At 41.2% G+C, this 20,179-nt stretch overlaps 1 protein-coding gene across 3 annotated transcripts in view; it reads right to left on the bottom strand.

Annotated features, from left to right (window-relative positions):
- The window catches only part of LOC138287834 (tight junction protein ZO-2-like), a 390,358-nt gene that overhangs the window by 219,976 nt on the left and 150,203 nt on the right, over positions 1–20,179 (bottom strand). The window contains exon 1 of one of the 3 annotated variants that reach the window (XM_069228733.1): positions 16,038–16,182. The exons of the other annotated variants lie outside the window; for them this stretch is intronic. Coding sequence (XP_069084834.1) covers positions 16,038–16,061 — 24 coding nt within the window. The 5' untranslated portion in view covers positions 16,062–16,182. Of the gene's footprint in view, positions 1–16,037; positions 16,183–20,179 lie in introns of those variants that run through there. 3 annotated transcript variants of the gene reach the window in all.

The following is a 20,179-nucleotide window of genomic DNA, read 5'->3' as shown; positions in this document are numbered from 1 at the left end:
ACAGCCAATCTCAGAAAGTCCTCGGTTTCCCAACTACTAATCTCTTTCCAAAAACCACATAATCCAGTGACTGCTGCGACTCTAGCCAGATGGGTTTGTTGGGTTATGTCCCTGGCGTGTATAGATACTTCCATATTTGGAGCTCACTCAGTTAGGGGTGCTATGGCTTCCAAAGCCTTCTGTATTGGATCCAGGCTAGAGGACATTCTGAGATCGGCTGATTGGTCCAATGATAATATATTTAGGACGTTTTATTGTAAACCAGTGCACACGGCTACTTCAATAGTGATTAATATGCTTTAAAATAGCATAATATGAGCCTCCGTTCTTGCCATAAAATGTAGATTTTCCTAGTACATTATGACGGAAAGTCTTAATTTTATTAAAGATACAGAGGCGAGTATTATCCCGCCTCAACAAGGTGATTTTTCTGATTTGTCTTGTTTCTTCCCTCCCTTGCAGCTACTTCCACTCCAGCTCAAGCCTCTACCTGATCAACGGAGGTATTTGTCGGATGCCATCACACCGACTGGATGTCCAGTTTCTTTCCGAAGCATCCCTTCTTCTCCTCTCGGATTCCTGCTTCGATACGGTTTTGCCTAGCATTGATCCAGGACTTTTGTTCTCTGACTTAAGCAATTGCTATAATTTTTGCCATTCTTCCATTGTTTTCTCGTAACTCCTAGCCTCCTCGCATCAAGAAAGAGGGCTGGTCGCAGTCAAGTGTGATGTATGTTGGCTGTCAGGATTGTGATTGGTGCATCTGTTATTATGTTTTTCGCTCCCATTGGCTTTTGTGGTTCCAAGCCTATTGGGAGTTGTAGTTGTCTTGACTGCTGCTGTTGAAATTAAAGCAAGTAAGAGAAGCATAATACTTGCCTCCGTATCTTTAATAAAATTAAGACTTTCCGTCATAATGTACTAGGAAAATCTACATTGTAACCACACAGTTGTGGCCAGATTAGCCACTTTGGCTAGAACAAAAAGGACCTTGCGGGATTCCTTAGAAGTAAATATGGGAATAGTTTTTTAGACAATTTACCTCATTCAAATAAGGAGTGCTGTGAAGGACCACTAAAGCCCAGAATCAACAATCCAAATCTGGAGCCGGGGTCCAACGGGCTCTCAGAATCCCAGAAAGGGACAAAACAGCATCCTAACATGTGCACCACTAAAAAACCATTTAGCTACCCGATCACTTGTTCTTTCAGGCAATCACCTCATGACATCCTAATAATCCATGCAACCGTGTTGGCAAACCGTGTCCAACACATCACTCCAGCCCTGGTACCACCAGTGGCAACTAACTGCTACCCACTTAGATACCGTACCACCTCCTGCAGAGTGGATCCTTCTGGTACTAATAAGAATTAAATAAATAAATAGATAGTAGGGTCCAAATTGTCAGGAGTACATAGACGCTTTAGCACTGCACTGTGATGAATTCAAAATGATTCTCTGTGCCCATCGTTGTCAAACTCCACAGTCATACAATCTTCTTGTTGAAACAGCATATGACAAAGCACTCTAGAAAGAAACTAACAAAACACTTAATTACTTAATAAAAATCTTTTTAAAATAAATCAATCATCAAAACAATACACACACATTCTCTAAACGTGTTAAAACACCTAAATTGTATCAATATGCAGCGTGTTTGCCGAGGTAGACTAAGGATCTTACGGCTGGATCGATCTGCAGCGTGGTGAATCTCACAAGTGGATCTGATGACTATTAAGTTATTAACATAACCCTGTACAAGTGCACTGTGCATTATGGAGACCAAGGCACCTCACAGAAGGGACCACAACTTAACTTTTGGTCATGTGGGAAGAAAAGTGGCGACCTAATAAAATTTAATGATGCAGTCTGGCAAATAGGCCTACATAGGCAGGAGTAATCACATGTGTCTTGGATGTTCAGTTGTGATACTGGCAGGGCGACAGGAGCCAGTCACCATGACCATTTTAGGTCTTGCTATAGAATGCTTATACCATCAGTTCTTCAAACAAATGTGAAAGGAAGTGTAGAGATTGTGCGCTATGGGTCAGCTGCCCTTCCCATCGGGCATCGGCTTTCCTGTTTTTTCATCACTAAGCATTGCTTGGATGGCCTGTGCGTTAAGTCTATGGCATGGTCTGGACGTTTACGTTGTGCCATTGAACTTGCATTACAGGTCGGGTGATGGTGCATGAAATAGTTCCTTTCTGTGACCGCAGCAGTTTTTGTGGAACATGCCAATATGAATCACTGGCACTAACTGGAGACAGTGGCGCACCTCTGAACTGACAACCATTGTCGCAGTGTTGCTCCTAGAATTCGCGGACTACAAAAAACGCCAATAAAACCAATATTCACAGACTTGTCTTCTGCATGAAGCATGGACTCAAAGCGACAGTATAGAAGGAACACATCCATGTGCAAAGTAAGTAAAAAGGCAACAGGTGTTGCTTCTAACAGAAAATGCATGCCAGATGTATTGGCTTTACCAATGTTTTTTTTACTATTAACTGGTATTTTTTTAAGTGGATTTTGTATGCCCTACTTTACCAGTATATCTATGTGTAGTGTGACTTTGAGGCTGTTACCCAGTTTGCACAAAATGTAGTATTTTGTGCGTGACCTGGTATTATAGCTCCAGTCTCCACCTCACTGTACCACTGTGGGCTTGGCAAGGCGTAGAGTGGGCAAGGCATTGGGGTCTGAAGGGAAGAGCAGTGGAACTACCCCACATTTGTAATCAGCTCGTCGGAACTGTGGGACATCTGCAACGCCACCAAGTCTTTGTCAACGTATTAGCCCTTAAATTGTTTTTTGTTTTAGTAAGAGCAAATATATTAAAAGCTAATAATGATTATTTGAAGTAATGGGCATTTCCAGTCATCAAAATATTGTTCACCTTTTTTTTGGCCTGCAGCGTACTATGGCTAGTACAAGTGTAATTAATCAAAAGTTAAGATGCTTGGTATGTCAGGGTGCGACTGTATCTTTTCAAACCGGACGTGTGGCTGCCTCTTCCCCAGCACAATCAGCCATTCAGATATAATACAGATTTGGGACCAGCCGTGCCCTAACCCTTCCTAACTTTGAAAGGAGCACAGGGGTTTTTGAAACAACTTTAAAATTAGATTTTTAACGCGCAACGCAAAACTACGTGATCAGCACAGCAAATGGGACAACTAATGCCAAAGCCTGAATGTTCCTTGAAGGTGCCTGCGCTGGAAGCATGCCGAGAAGTCACAAGTCTGGGAAAGACTGGCAGAGAGAGGTAAACATACACTCACTCTACTTCGATGCTCCCCACGGGATTCTGTGTGGAGGCGGAGCTTGTGTGGTACACGGCACACTGAGCATCGTCGCCTGCAGGGAGTGATTATCCAGATAGCGCAGCAGAGGCTGGTCTGTAGCCCAGAACCTCAAGAGCCACGTCCGCTCCTGCGGAAGCAACTGTGAATAGGAAGTCTGTGGCCTCGGGGCCATCACGCCAAACTCTGCCATCATTCAAACCGCCTCGGATACGAAAGCAACAAGCTTGCCCGTACTATCCTGCGCGTGGGCTATTGGGGTAAAAGGCCCGTGAACCGTCGCACAGAAGCAAACAGCTAGAAATTCTCGGACTGAAACCTTTCGACATTCTTCCAGTTCCCGCAATCCCTTCCACAACGCCACCTCCCGCCCCCTCCAAGTTCCCAGCACCACCCAATAAACTCGCCAGGCAGGAAATGAATAGATACTAAGAACCAAAATTATTACAAGACCTTACTGGCATGTGACTAACGTTCCTTATGCTAAATGTTGCCTTGTTCCTCTAAATCAGAATGTAATCTGGTAGATGCCCTTGGCGGAGATTAATAACGTCCTAGAGCAGTGTAGTGACAAATGTGCATTTTTTGACAACACTGAGCTGAACGTCCCCTGTTGCCCAGCTAGATCACCTGTAACAGATTCACATGATGGCTGTGGGCTATGTATGGTGTTTAAAAAAAAACACAAAGATCACAACTACTTCTTTTATAATTTCAACTGGTTTCGAATAGGGCACTAAAATGTCAAAACCCTGTGCATGAACGGTAAAAGCCTCTCACCTACTGGACGAAACTGTGCCCTAGTCACCCCTCAGGCGCCTATATCCAGTCAACCATCTCTAGCTTCGTGGGCTAGGGCAGTAGATGTTTCTCCATTGCTGTCCAAAGCTTCAGAACCATTTCCTGCTCATTGCACTGGGCCATCCTCCCTACACTGTGTATTGTGCATAATACAAAACTAACTATGAATAATCTACTATTGCAAACGGAGGTCCCTCGCTATAAAGAACTGGACGGATCTGCTAACTCACTTTAAATATATTAGGAGGCAAGTTAAATCAGCAGTGCCGGTTATATTTGAGTGTAGCTCCAAGAAAAACCTCCTGTTCAAATGACTTTTGCTGGTGTCTGATGCCACAGAGGACAATGTGTCCACTGATCTTGTTGACACCATTGTATAAAATAAGAATCCCAGCTAGTTCACTCAGCCTTTACTCCTTCAGAAGTCGATAAAATGAGTACAACTGAACTAAGCAGCAACAACCATCTCTTCTGTAGAACCAACAGCCCTCTAAAAGCTTACATGTGCTCAAAAATATTGTTGTATTATGTTACGGTGTGATCATCATTATGAAGCAAAGAAGGGAGTATTGGCTATTATTAATTGTAAGATTCGAAAGCTCAAGGGCCAGATGATTTTTTCCAAGCCGCTGATCAAAAGATGCATACAAATCACCTCAAACTCAATGTATACAAAACAGAGGGTTTCACATGTGGGCACGGGAAATGTAGGATATTCTGAGGGCCAAGTTACTGTAAAACGGGGTATAGTGAAAACATCAACAGAATGGAGAATTGTACGGGTTATCATGGATTCTGCACTCTCAAATGGCCCCACAACTTAAGTAACTACAAGTGTCTTTCATAACGTGCAGATGTTACAACCTATGTTACCACATCTGGGATTCCCACAGAAGATCCATGTCTGGGTTATCAAATTTAACTGTACCTCTCTCTGATCTCACTTTCAGTTATACAACAGGTACAAAGAATTGAGAATGTAGCAGCAAGACAGCACTCACAAGTAAATCCAGAGGACTAAGTAGGTCTCTCTGGCCTTGAAAGGTCTTTACTAGCACCTTATCACCAGAAGATCCCCTTTCAAGTTGCTCTGCATTACACATAAGACTGTCATAGGCAAATATCCAGCCTTCCTAAACTGACTCCCAAAATGTACTCCTAGAAATGAACATTGCGATCCAGACTGGAACCACACCTGATCATTAGAATATAAGGAGCATAGGTGGTAACATTTTCTAAATTCAAGCTGATGAGCTCTGGAACTTGCTTCCAGCAATAAGACAAGACCCATTGACAAAGATCCACAATTCTAGAGTATGGGGAAGACCTAGCTCTATCCAAGAAGAGGCCACAAGTAGGAGGCCTGATCAGTTAAACCCAATCGGTCACAAAAAGGTGAAGAATGACTTTGCCCTAGCTCTATAGTGACTTGAAGACACAAATCACTTGCTATCTCCATTAAATCACCGAAACCAGTTAAAAGATGAAACTTTATATCAATATCCGTGCACAGTTATTCACACAAGTAGTTCATGAGCTGCTAAGGATAAGGCTAAACTATCATCTGAATCTGCGTGGGCTGGCACTACCCTGGCAAAATGGCTTGTATCAAATTAATTGGTCTTGGAAATGAGACCATACAGCAAGTAATACATTACGACACCTTTCTGACTATTCCGTCCAATAAGGGCCACTAATACACAAATGCAGTGGTTTCCATTAACAGCCCATAGGTTAATTTGCTAAATATTATTTGTGCTCTCCATATAGGCACTACCTTTGCATGACGTTTGAAAGAGCTTGAAAGACTGGGATGTGGCCCTAAGTAATTACTGGCAGGGATTAATTTAAGCTTTCCATCCATCACTTTTTTGTATTCTTCACTGATGCTTTAAGTCGACGAGTATGCCTAGATGCGGGTCCTGTCATCACTGTGCCACTTGAACCAAGATACACATGACTGAAGAAGTACAAATAGGCCAGACCAATCTTGGGTTGCTTGTGTTCTGGTTCAGAGAGGTCTTGAATTGGCAGTTCTGTCTAGATTGTTCCTAGTGGAGCATGACTAAGGCTGAATTGCTTTCAGCTTGACCTAATCTAAGGTGGCACGGTGGGCAAAAAAAAAACAAAGACGAACTGGGAAGCGGCCTCAAGTAATTACCACTGGCTGATAATGATTCAACCATTCCATTTATCACTTTTTAGCATTCTTTAGCTTGAATGAGCTCCGCCATGAACATTAGCATGGCCACAGGCCTATGTCTCTGCATGAGAACTTGCATCACCAAAACACAACAGCATGCATGACCACATGCATGACTGTCTACAGGACGATTGCGATCGCTCAATTATTTCATGAAGTACTGCATGACGTACTGGATAAAAAATGGCATGCCAGTTTGTCATTATAGATAGCATAACAATCTGATGTGCACACAGATTACAAACCGTTTTACAAGTGCATGGGAAATAGCATGACAACCACAGACAATGTCATTAATGATATAAGCATCCAACGGATTAACATGCTACCCATTAGCAAACCACATGTGTGCCTCAGAGTTGAAAGCGTTACATAAATGTTAATACAATACTTTACAATGCACGGTCAAGCATTGGGGAATGGTGCATCAAATAATTTACACTAGTGACCATCAAGTTTTCGCAATCAATGGGATATGGAATCAGAAAACTCAGATTCATGCCAGATAAAGCCCTTTCTAAAAGCATACAAATTCGTATGTAGAGGATTTATTTTCATATCACTCAAATAACTCGAGCCTGAGGGATCTTTTCACTGTAGCAAATTGAGTCCCTGAAATCCAACAAAGCCCTTCTCCGTGGCAGAATTCCAAGAGGAATCCTTGGGAAAAGCCCACAACAGTGGCCATAACACCATGTACTGTTTCTATAAACCACAGAACCTAAAAATGCTCCTAAGTTGGAGAAAGAAGAAAAAGTATATTTATTCTTTTTTTTAAAGTAATAGTAATAATCAACTGTGGGAAAGTGGTAGGATCCCGAACCCAAGGTGCACACGATGCAGCCCCTCACTGGGAAGCCTGTCCCATATGATTTAGACATGCCCTGTTATAGTGCAGTACTGGCACGAGATACATACTATCTGGGCAGCCATTCTTCCCACCTCTATAGCCATTAGTCAAAAGGTGGTGTGACTTCGAATAATGGAGGGTTGGGCAGATTCACGTGTGCGGAGGGCCCCCAGCTGGAATTCACTTCCTTATAGTGAAACTCAGCATTAATAACCATTGGAGTCAGTGTGAACCCCCGACCTAATCCATACAGACGTGGTTTGCAGGAATAGACTATTGTGCCAGGGTGGGGAAAGTGGCCTACAAATGGAGAGGCCCTGACCGCAAACATGAGAAAGTCTGGGGCTGCTGGATCTCTAGACTGGGAGACTGCTTAACTGGAAAGTCTGAGGAGTGAATAGTCCGAATAAAGAGGCTCCCGTTGGAACAAAATGTGTTTCATTCAGCTTTGAACACTGCATCAATTATCTACACTGTGGTTCTTGGCCAACAAGTAACAAGACCAACCTTTTTTAGTTGCTTTGAGCTATCATATAGGCACTTCTGATTGGGTGGACTAAGTTCAACTGTGGAGGAAGAACACAATACTGAGATTTTTCTAGGCTTAATTGATATTTTTTACCTTCTCCATAGTAGAAATTGGGACCGGGTGCTGTAGGGTGTGCAAGAGTATGAACCAATCATTTCAACGGAGAACTGTCTCACAGATGCTTTTGTTTTTTCGGTCTATTTTCAGTCTATTTCGTGTCCTTAACACATTTACACACAGCAAGTGGTTTTTCATATAAACCTGTTACTTTTTACATCATCCTAATAATAATATGGTATTATCTGAGAATACCATACTTGGTTTACAGTTAGAGACATGCAGGTGTGCCAGTGGCTCATTGTAAAGAAATCCATCTTTAGCTTAATATGACCAAGACACACACAGCTGTTTTGGCAGAATATCACTGAAAACAGCTCGTGGAGAGATGGGAACATTTAGAGGCATTTGGTCGCTATCGTCATCTCGATCAATTATTCACATAATCTCAGTGTTGGACTGACAACTAGCAGATAGTTCACCTGCAACAGGCACAATGTATCAGAAGTGAAAGCAATTCAATAGAAAGTACGACTTATGTGGATCATGTGATTAAGGCGTGTTAGGTAAAGAAACTGACCCAATAAGGATTATGGTGCAGAACTAGGACTGCGAGAAAACTAGTTTTCACCTTGACATAATATCCATCAGACAGAGAAACCCGTTCTGAAATATTGGGTTCGCTTAGAAAACCCTACCTTTGCCTTTATGATTGTGCAGCGTGTACTGAATTTCAAATACAGTGAAAAAGAATGTGATAATGCAAAGGGGAAGAGAGTGTCCACCCCTTGTTTGAAATCCAGCATCTATGATCTATGGGTTAGCACAGGAAGCTGCCACTTGACCTAAAAGAACAGTAAGTATAGGCCGGCCTGAAGTATATGGAGAAAAGAAAATCCTCAGTTAAATTACTGGAAGGTTATGTGCTCTAAACTCAAGACGCATACCCGATCCTGAAATTTTAAATATAAAATATAGTCCTAAAATGTCAGCTGGGAATTGAGCTTTTAAGGTAAATGGCAAGAGCATAAAAAACTGAAACACTCCCTCAGTTTCTTGCATGCTCAGCATCTGCTACCAAGCTTCCCCCCCTAACTTTCGCAACAAGACGAAAATACTTCAGACCATTAGATCTAAAACCTGGGAGTAGATCTCCGCTTTCAAGTTCTCATTCCAAGCAGATTCGGTGGAACCGTAAGCACAGGAAAACTTTTGAGATGGCTTAAAGAATTTGTAACATACAGTATTTCCATTTCACGCCTGTGACAAACATTACATTGTTTGGCAAGGGCATTTTATTAAAATATTAACTCATTTTAGTGACGAACTTCAACACCCCCTTTGACGAAAAATACGCATGAAGGTTTTGGAACATTTCATTTCATTAACTGTTCGCTGTATTAGGACCTGCCAGTCGTGTGAATGTCTATACAAACTGGCATAACTATTTCTTTAATTATTTAAATCATTATACAAATATCTAAGAATGGTTGCCTGCATTCGTTTTTTTTGTCTTTGAGAGCAAGGCATAGGACATCTGATGGCATATTCAAACAGGACTTTCTTTAACTTGCAGAAAAAAAGCAAGTGACCAACGATGATGACTAAGCCAAAAAGCATTGACAATTAATTTTAATTTCACAAAAGTGGAAATGGGTGTAGTAACAAATGGCTCGGTTCTTACATGATTTGTTTGCTTTTAAATAAATGGAATAGAAATATAGTCTGCAATTCATGTTGCTGCAAATGAAAGTAGAATTTAGTAGGAAAAAACATCTACATGCAATACTAAGATCTATTTTTGAAGAAAATACCACCAACAGGCCCTAAAACGCCTCCTATTGAGACTGGAATTAAATTCAAAATTCTAAAGCATACTGGAGCCCCGTCTACGTGCAGAAACATTCGCACTCAGCCGGCCAGAGCCCTCATATCAGTAAACTTACTCTCGATCGTCCGACGGAAATTAAGGTGCAGAAACTCCCTCTCCAAGGCCCAAAAACGTCATTCCACCAAGTGTATCGCTAACCCATCTCCAGTTTTGAAAAGCCCTGAAAACGGAACTAATGAAGGTTGCTGTGAGTTAGCTTGAACTACAATGGAGGGCAACGGTAACAAGCACCTGCAAAGCCAATAGATTGTGTCTTTGTGACCTATTAGCCTTCCCAATGTTTATCCATACTGCACAGCATTCCCAAAGCTATGCAGTCTGCTCACGTTTAAAAAAGGAAAAAAGCATTTGATGCAAGCAATGCATCATCCGGTAAGAGTGCTCTCTATGCATGTGCATGTCTAGACAATGACAGAAGCACTTTTTCTTTTTAGTTACCAATGCGACTAAAAATAAAATAAAAAGTGCAATTTGGGGAAAGCCACAACAACACGGTAGAGGGCGGGAAAGAAAGTCAAAAAACACAGGGGAGGGCGGGAGGGGAAAGAAAAACAACACAGGGGAGGGCAAGAAAAACAACACAGGGGACGGCGGGAGGGACAAGAAAGCCAAAGCAACGGGGGGGAGCGATGGGATGGCAACACAGCAGCAGGTAGGGAATGGGAAGAAGCACATGGGTGAGAACAACAAAGAGGGGTATGGGGAGAAGCACTCGGGTACAAAAAGCAACACTGAGATCAGGGGGAGAGAACTGAACAAGGGCAACAGTTTGAAAACACATGTGCGCTCATGAAGAGCTTAATGGAAAAAAAGTGTTTGAAAAGGAAGCAGTTGAAGCAGAGAAGCCAATGAATCAAAGTGACAGAAAAGAGACAATGCTCCAGAGGAGGGTAACCACAAGATTGACAAGCTCAAACATAAATAAGAAGCAGGCATATAAGACTGACAGAAAAGCCAACTAATGGTAAGCAATGGGTGGACTCCAGGCCCCTCTATGTTCTTGGTAAGCCACAATATGCCTCACAACACACAGAGCATGCATTGTCTAGTAGACTCAACCTAAATAGGAAGGCATCACAAATTCCAGAAATGCTAAAAAACCAAACGATAAGAACTGAAAGGCCATCCAGAATGGACAAAGTGAGCCTGACGTAAGGGAGTGGGTGGGCTGAAAGGTATACGAGGAAAAAAAACGCAACCCTCCACTCCTAGACTGAACCTGTAAACAAAATGCTAGGGGATAAAAGAATGGCAGAGAGCAACAGAGCACGCAAAGACTCACAAAAAATATACCACTGAGTTGAACTGGACTCGAAATGCTATACAGATAATAATTGCTTACCCGTCCTACCACCTTTCAATGATCTCCATGATTTTTCTGACACACACGTTTAACACTAAAAGCAATGATACCAAGGAAGTAACTCACTTTCAGAGATCCTTTCAACTATAATACTGCAAATTTACCAACAATTTGTACAAGGGGGTGCCGATACTAGATGCAATCAACCTCACTAAAGTGGCCAGATGTTAACATGTCACCACAGAACAAAACTCCTGTAGTACATGGATAAATATGTACTAGTCAAACTTAGTCATGTACAATCCTTCTGACAAACACTGAACATACAGATCTTTTCATCTGATTTCTCTGACTAGCAAGAGGCAAAATGATCAACCAAACTCAAGTTTCAGCCAGGTATAAGACTTCAGGTCTGGTGTCCGAGGAGAGGCCCTCTAAATGGCAACAAACTAAAGCCAGAGAAGTTGGTGCGTATGCCCAGCCAAGAGGAGTCTATATTTCCAATGCTCCCTTCTAAAACGAAACATTAAACTTCACATGAAGGCAGTGTATTACTGTCTTCAAGCAAAACTTGTTTAACTGGTGATAATACTGCATGGTAATGCTGTGGATTCCCAAAATGTAATTCATCTTTTGATAATGGACTCCGACAACATGTTGACAAAGAACAACAAACATTGAATGCTGACCGATCTAAGGATGGACTAGATATTGTATCATTGGTACCAGCTGCACAATAATTCTCAAAACATTTTTCACAGAAGACCTAGAATAACGTACGGGACCTTCCAGTAGATCTCTTCCAATTTGTCTAGCTTGAATTTGAATTAAACCTTTGCTGATTTACTAAGAAGTACACGTTTTAGGGGTGGCAAAGTACAATTCAAAACTATAGCAGGTCAAATCCCGTTCCGTTTGTTCCACTGGATAACAATATACTTTTCAGTGGATGGTACTGATCTGATCCATGGTTCTCACCCACCAGTACATTACTCAAGAAAAACCAAGACCTCCACCTTTCAAAAAATTGCGATTTTGTTACTCACTGTTTAGAAAAACCTGATTGGACAGAGGTAAAGTGATATCTAAATCTGACTGGTCAACACTTGCACTCAAACACAAGTGCACATACAATAAGAACAAACAACTTTCTACAATTTATGATAAATATTCTTATCATTTTCAATTAACTTCTGGAGGAAACAGAGGACTTTAACTGTACCTCTAGAATTCAGATTCTGACATTGGGTACCACATTCATTAACAGAGAGCACACATCTTCAGTTGCCACTCCTGATAATAGGTTTGGCACTTACTATCAATAGCCCCATTACATCTCTCAATTTATACACTGTAACCGAGAATGCTCAAATGGTACTTCTTGTCCTTACTTGATTCAAGGCATTGGAAGAACATACTCATCAGTCTTAAATGCTTAGTCCTTTGCAATATCAAAGGCACACATGATCAATTTATATGAAAGAATACAAAACATGTATTGAAGAGCTCTCCTTCGATTTAACTTTGTAGTTGATTTATCAATTACTAGGTCCCACCAGACATTATGCAACCATTTGCTTCTACTTGCTGGGTAACTACATAATAAAAAGCTTGCTCAGCTCAACTGGGCTTCCAACAAGAAATGAAAAGTATTCCCCAACTTTTTAATTTCACAGATAAACATACACAGTAGCATGTAAAGTCATATGTAAACTTATATAGTTTCCTTAATTAACCCTAATAACATCTTTCAAACCCCATACACCTCTTCTCTCTTTCCAGATGTATGAATTGTAGTCCTCAAACATTTGACTATACTCTACTGAGTGAAAAGCCATCGACAAAGAAGCTTAGAATGCCATTAGCAAAGCTCCTGATTAGACAGTGTGTTTAAATACACTTGTTTCAATTTAGGTTTGTGACTTCTCAGGAACCTCTTGTCTCTACTCCAGTACGTTTTTTAAAAGCTTGGGAAATAAAATATATCACAATTTGTGTATTTTTTGTGTGTACTTGATTCTAATTTTTTATGTTAACAGGTCGTTCCTACTTGACAGGACAGTAGCTGCTAGCTTACAAATGACCTATAGCCCCTCCCATTGCTTACCATTTCCTGCTTTAGTAACACTCTTACTTGGTTGCTTCTTATTCGCTATATCGACTGCTCAGTATTCAAGCATTATTTCTTTTTTTTTAAGGCCTCTATGAGATTGCATGTGTTTTCCAGTTGTTTCCCTATTGTACTTCTCTCCCCAGCATTCACAGGTCTGTATGCTTCTCCCCCACTCTCCACACATTGGTTTCTCGTCTGTTACTCTCTCCCCACCAGCTGATATTGCCCTTTCTTCAGCAGCACAATCTGTGTTGCTTGCCTCCACCTGCCTCCTCTGTGCTGCTTTCCGAACCTGTGCACCCATTTGCTTGCACCCCACACCCAATGTAACTTCCACCCCATCCTCTGTGTTGATTCCACCCCACCCACATTGCTACCGGACCTATGTTGCTTCCCCTACCTGCTTTAAAGAAAAATATCAAGATTTTTTTATTTTTGGTTATAGATCCAACTCAGAGTGGTAACTAAAAAGAAAAAAAGCTGCTGCAGTGCTGTATCATTTAGTAAGCATGCAAACGTGTGGTGCACATGCCTAAAAAATGATGCGGCCAACTGTGTCAATTGGTTCATTTTGTTTGAATTCTTTAGCAATTCTGCACAGCATTGGGGTATTGTGCTGCATGGCTGAAGACCACTGGTAAAACAGATAGGTTCCAACGGCAAGACCATTTGGTTTTGCCAATGCTTGAAGCTCAAACTGTATAAATTGGCTTGGCTGGGGCAACAAGGGGCGTGGAGGGGTCCACAAATGTCAAGAGGTTTAAAAAACGCGGTCCGAGTCACTTTCCAACATATCCTTCATTTTGCTTTGCTACCTATTTTTAGAAATAATACAATTATAAAGAGCTAGCAGCTTTTCAATGAAGGTCACTAGAATATTAACCAGGTCTTTCATATAGACAGGTGTTGTTGTAGGAAGCACAATGTTCATGATTTTTGCTCTCATTTGGAATCACTGCAATAGTGGGGTTTCTTTCACTGTGCTCAATACTCTATTAAAACACTTTTGCTAACTAGGGACCAGTGATCTGAAGGACGAAAGGTGCCGAGATCTTTTATCTGTAAGCACTCACAATGGTCCTGGTTAGTAATTCATTATGTACTGGTCAACCCCTGCTACAAGGTCCCACTCACCTTTACCTTCAATAGTTCTCTGTAGGAGATGTATGCAGCTTACCCAAATCTGCCTCCCAGGTTACTTCCAAATAACCACCCACCAATCGGCCATCATGTTTCCATTATCTGCATTCCTTCAGTTGTCATGATCTTTCCTTGCCTTTTACTGGGATTCCTCACCAGTCTTGTTCAGCCTGTGATATTCTACCTATATTTGAATGTTTTCTGTAACCAAGGTCTTCTCTAGCCCTCCGTTCCTGCTCTTAGCCAGGAGCAAATGCTGGCTTTGCAATGTAGGCACTGATAGGCAGCTCACCAGCATTCCATCAGGCCTACAACTGGTAAAATCACATGCAGTGACTATCACAAAACACATCACAAAGCACTTCACATACATTTTCATGGGAAAGTCATCTTTTACCCTTATTTTCAAAACTATGCTACTGTTTTTTTTAGATATTTGTTTACAGTGTTTCTAACACTTGTGAGCTGGACATACAACATTTGTACTACCCAAAACATCAACAAAAACTAAATTAAAAACAATGAGAGACTCAACGAGGATTCAGTGTGCTTACCATACAGAATATTAAAACAGAGCAGATTACAAGAACTCTAGAAAATAAATTACTATGTTTTATAGTGACCTCAGACAATTCCATTCTGTGGACCACTCTGTGGGTCGTTGTGTCTGTTCTGTGTGACCTGGTGCACTTCAGGCGGGGGATGGCACAGCACCTTCAGATGCCCTTCCAAACCAGGTAATGAATATGTCAGATAAATACTGCACTGAATTTACTAATTACGATTGCTGCAACTTACTCTTCATCTGCCTTATATACCAAGATGTTGGCTGTTTACATATCATATATTTAAATGTGGAGTTTATGCATGGTGTAAAATAGTTTGCATGAATAAGCCAACAATAATTCATAGTACTGAAAATACTGCTGTAGTATGTACACACAGGTGACCTTTGTGAATCTGCATGCATTTATATCTCATCAACAATGTGGTGAAGTGCACAATTTAAAACGTGTTTCTTTCTACTAGTGTACATCCACAGACTGCAATCTATCGCCAAAAAAAATCCACCTGCTATATTCCTAAAACCCTGCATGAAAAATGAACCTCTACTAAAACTCGCTCATATTTTCTGAAAGCCACTTTTCTTCCCTTCTGTAAGCCTCTTGCGTGCACAAAGTATTCCAAATAACGTCTGTCTTACTTTCTTTCACTGAAACAATATCCCTGCAACCTAACAATATCTGTTCATTCCAAAATCAACCATTTGCTTTTCACATTGCCCCCCCCCCTATAATAATCACACCGAAGTAATTAATGTACCACGAAGAAACTAGAGAAAAAGCATTTAACGTTTTGTTTGAGAGCACGAGACTAATCCCAATAACCAATGAATTGCCCACTAACCGTTTGGCTCCCAGGTAGTGTGTTACCAGTTGTAAATCACGTCCACCATTCATCAAGGATAGTACGCACTATATTAATGAAACTTCAATTAAATTCAATGGAACCGCCAAACATGATATGGTGCCCTGGCTTTACTAATCCGTGATAAATTACGAGTTCACGTTGTCAACCGTGCACATTCTACCAATAACATTATGTTCAGATATCTACTTTTGTAGCTCAGCTAAGTACAACAGCTCTTCTCAAAGTTTACTGTTTCCACCACACGAGGAGACTCAGTCTAATTCGCACAGATTATTCTGAGCTGCTAGTCCAAAAGAAAAGTAAAAAAAAAAAGTAAACCTCAGCTCTTCAAAACCACAAACTAGCCGATGTGATTGACCTCTGTCCCGTAGTATGTTTACTTTGGATAGCGAACGTAAAACGCACAATTCCTACCTGGTCTTGAAATCTGACCGCCATTTTGAAAGTCCTGCAGCCAGGTGTAAATTTAGGACCTTCCCACAGGACCCAGGGGCATTTACAGATGCTGGTCCCCGGCACTCCAGACCTGTATACACAACTGACGTCTACATCACACACATCGGACTTTCACCTGAATAAAGTTTCCCCAAAAATTTCCGTTCAAAGAGTATATTGCTCGGGAAGGCAGTCCAAAGGAAAATGTGGCGTTCGCCGCACCCTTAAAATAAGTTGTTTGCCACAGAGAGTGCAGCACCGCAGTAGCGCAAAACACGGCTCTCGCGCTGTTCTCTCCAGTCCGTGGAGTGAAAGCAGTAAGAGGCCGGCCCGGCCCAGCCCACCTGCTCACAAGAGGGCGACCCACACCTAACAGCTCAGTAACCTGATCAGCATGCCTCAAAAAATATAAAAGCAGCTACGATTGCTGTTTGCAGTAAAACAAAAGAAGTCTGAAGCCACCTTGTAAAGCGCTTGAAAAACAGGTGAAATGGCGTAATCACTATTCGTGAATCATCTGTCGGATTCATTACAGAATTGCTGCAGTCCAAACAAAGCTGAAAAGAGTATAAAAATAAACGATTAAAAAGCTACAGTTTGTAGAAATAATTCGGAGAAGGCTTGCATGTATACCAGTGCCCGGACACCTCATTAAGCCTCGCGACTTAACAAATACTCTTCATTCATGAATTAAACCATTGTGTATATAAATATTCTAAAATAATCACGATTACTCATTCCAGCGCTCTGAGGTAACAACGAGGAAAATATGTGTAGCGTTGAATACAACTTTTAAATAAACATGAAGATTGTTAATTTCAAAAGGCACCTCTGGTAATATTTACATTAAACACACAATCTGTGATATGTAACGTAATCTGCACTTGTATATATTGCAGATTTCTACCATTTGTATGTCGTAGGGTGACCAGGCGCCCCGGATTTGCGAGGACAGACCCGTTTTTTCGCCAGCTGTCCTGGTAGATTCTGGGAAATCTAACTCATGTCCCGGTTTTTTGAGGGTCGACTAAAAACGGTGAGAGGTGCCTTTTTATGTTTTTAAAGCGAGGATAGTTAGCAGCTGTTATAAGAAAGGAAATTAACTGACAGGCCGAATACTTGATTTTAAAATCGCTTTTTATGTATGTTCCTAGTGCCTCTTTCGGAATTCTAGGCTGATAAGCGTTGTCATTCTGTGCAATCAGTTAAAGTAAAATTGTATTCTTGTGAAATGTCCCGGTTTTTTTGTTTTAAAATTCTCGACACCTTAGTATGGCGTCCTTTCCGTGCAGGTCTGACGGTCTAGTGTCCGAGTCTGGACACAGATCATCAGCCCGTATAGTTTCTAGTGGTTTACTGGTTAATGACAAGTAAACATACATAGTGATATACTATTAACCATTAACAAAAATCTATCGATTGTATCGCCGGCGACACACAATCAACAGCCCAACAAACGAACCAGAACCGTAAAAGCACAAACCACTTCAGTTACCTTGGATCCTTATACTAACAACATGACGTGTTCTGATAGTTCATCAGGTGGCTTGTCGAAGAAGCACAGAAGACAGAACTAGATAGTAGCTAGTCATATAATCACCAGTTACAGGTTAACTGTAACAAAAACCAGGGGACGTAGAATAACAAAGCAGAAGCAAAAATACTGCAGAGCTTGTGGACGAAAGAATCTGTTAATCTAATTCAAAGACTTGATTAGAACGATCCTGCAGCCAGTCTCTAGCCATTTCCTAGCATCTCTTAGGACAAATCTATATCCAGGCATTAGGAGCTTATCGAGTCCCTGATAAAAGTACAAAGTGGGTAGGGAAAAAGAAGGTCAATGTTATTCTACTGACTTAATATATCCTTTTTTTTTTTTACACTCACGGTTATAATTACATTATAATTGATACTGAAAGAAAAATATAACAGCTGAAGAAACAAAGGAGTCAGAAGATTTCAGTCTAGAAAAAAACCCTGAGTTTTCTAATGCAACCCCACGTGTCCCCTACACCTACTCCGCTCCGAGTCCATCCAGTGTAGCTTGCATGTTGTACAGAAACTGCCTCCAGATAAACCATCAAATTGCCCCAATTCAGTTCCCACTTCTCATACTCCCTAGCCACCACTTATTAATTTCCTCTGAGAAAATCTGGAGAACAGACCTACAAAAGTGGTCAAGGCACACAACATCAATCTAAGTAGCCTTGCAGCACACTAAGGCTCTTCAAGGCGAGAGCAGCATCGAGAAAAAAAAAAAATGTTGCAGAATGATTAGAAGCTGCTAGACACTAGCCAACATCTTTGAAAACTGTGCCAAGGTGTCAACCAATCCAGGTTTAGGGCTATGTGGAGTAGGGAAACAGCCATTCTGCAAATAACCAATGATGCACTCAGAATCTTGGACAATAGGGACTAATGCCTTCTTAGTCACATCCCAGCCATGAAACCCAAATCCACACCATAAAAAGATCGTGTGGGTTTTGGAAGAAAATTATTGAACCGGTTCACAGCTTACCTAGAAAATCACCCGCGTCTGGTGAAGGATGCGGTCATACACTGTAGCTGTCTCCCGTGGTGTCCCGCGAGGATCTGTGCTAGGCTCCACTCTGTTTAATCACTACCTTGCCCTGCTAGGGACTCTCTTAAAATACTTTGACTTCTCCTTTTACCAATACACTAATGACACCCAAAATTATTCAAATGTTAGTCTCTGCTGCTGTACATATGGCTGGGTCCTAAATGGAATGGCACTGTGAGCACAAAACTAGGAGTTTAACCCAGATCTTTGACCAAGGGTGAATGCTTGATTTGTTCAGCATTCCATCCATCATCTGTTCTTTTTGCATTTGTTGCCCTAAGTGGGAAGGTCATGCCCAAATGTGGGTCCCATGCTCGCTACGGCACTGGATTCAAGCTAGCCTAGTGGATGAGGGGTGATACCCTGAAACCAGTCCCAGGATGATTGTTTCTGGTCCAGGGAGGACCTGGCCTGGCAGTTCGAGCTTTACTGTTCCCACGGGCAGCAGGGTCGAGACTGATTTCCATATGGCTGGGTCGAAACTGGAATGGCATGGTGATCAAACAAAACAATGAATTTAACCCAGATCTGTGACTGGAGGTGAATGTTTGTATTGCTCAGAATTCCATTCATCACCTGTTTTTTTAAATATATTTTTCTTGGCAACATCTCTTGACAAATTCAGTCATTGATGACTTCCCGCCATCTAACGCTTCATCCATGTAAACCAGAATTCCTTCTCTTTTCCACACAGTAATCCTCTTTGCCTATTCTAGAGTGGCTATGTTTCACTGATATCCTTGACTTTTTATCTTTGACTGCAGAGGATATCAAATCTTTTGGTTTCACTCTGGACTTTAGTCAAACTTTCATTGACCACATCAATCTTTCTACTGAAAATGCAAACTACAGACTTAAGCTCATTTGTGGGATCAAACCATTTCTTCCTGAGCAAGAACTTAAGAGTTATACAAGTCATGGTCCTTTTCAGATCTGAATACTGGAACAATATTCGTCCCGGCATTCCTAAAACTCATCTAGCCCTCATCAAAACCTCAATGAATGCTGCTGCTTGCCTGGACACAGAAACAGGTCACATCAACCACATCTCCTCTACCCGGTCTCCTTTAGGCTGGTATCCTGTAGAACTAACACCCATGTACTAAATTACCTGTATTGTTCACAAGATTATTCACATCCACCAATCTCATTACTTGGCCAACAAACTGAAGCTTTGCAGCTGGACTCATCAACTTCGAAACACTGTGTCTTCTTGAAGTCCATGCATTCTAGAAAATGTGTATACAGCCCCATTCTAGAACATTTAAGTATACTTTGAGGACACTGTGAGCGCTAAACTTTTGTTGTGAATATTTTGTCTTTAAGTAATCATACTTATATACTAATGTGTGAAATAATTGGACTATAAATTAAGGTTTACGAAAATTGTGCTTTACTTCGTGGCCGCCATCCAGTAAAGGGCCTGCCTATGTTTTCTAATGTTGAATTAATATTGTGAGAAAAATATTCTGTCTCTTTAAGAGCATGTTCTCTGCTAAAATAAATACTGGAATAATAGGAGTATTTCTAGGCCTCTGCT

The sequence above is a fragment of the Pleurodeles waltl genome, chromosome 1_1 (genome assembly GCF_031143425.1).
Source record: "Pleurodeles waltl isolate 20211129_DDA chromosome 1_1, aPleWal1.hap1.20221129, whole genome shotgun sequence".
NCBI classification, from domain to species: Eukaryota; Metazoa; Chordata; class Amphibia; order Caudata; family Salamandridae; genus Pleurodeles; species Pleurodeles waltl.
This window is presented reverse-complemented; position numbering and strand designations above follow the sequence as displayed.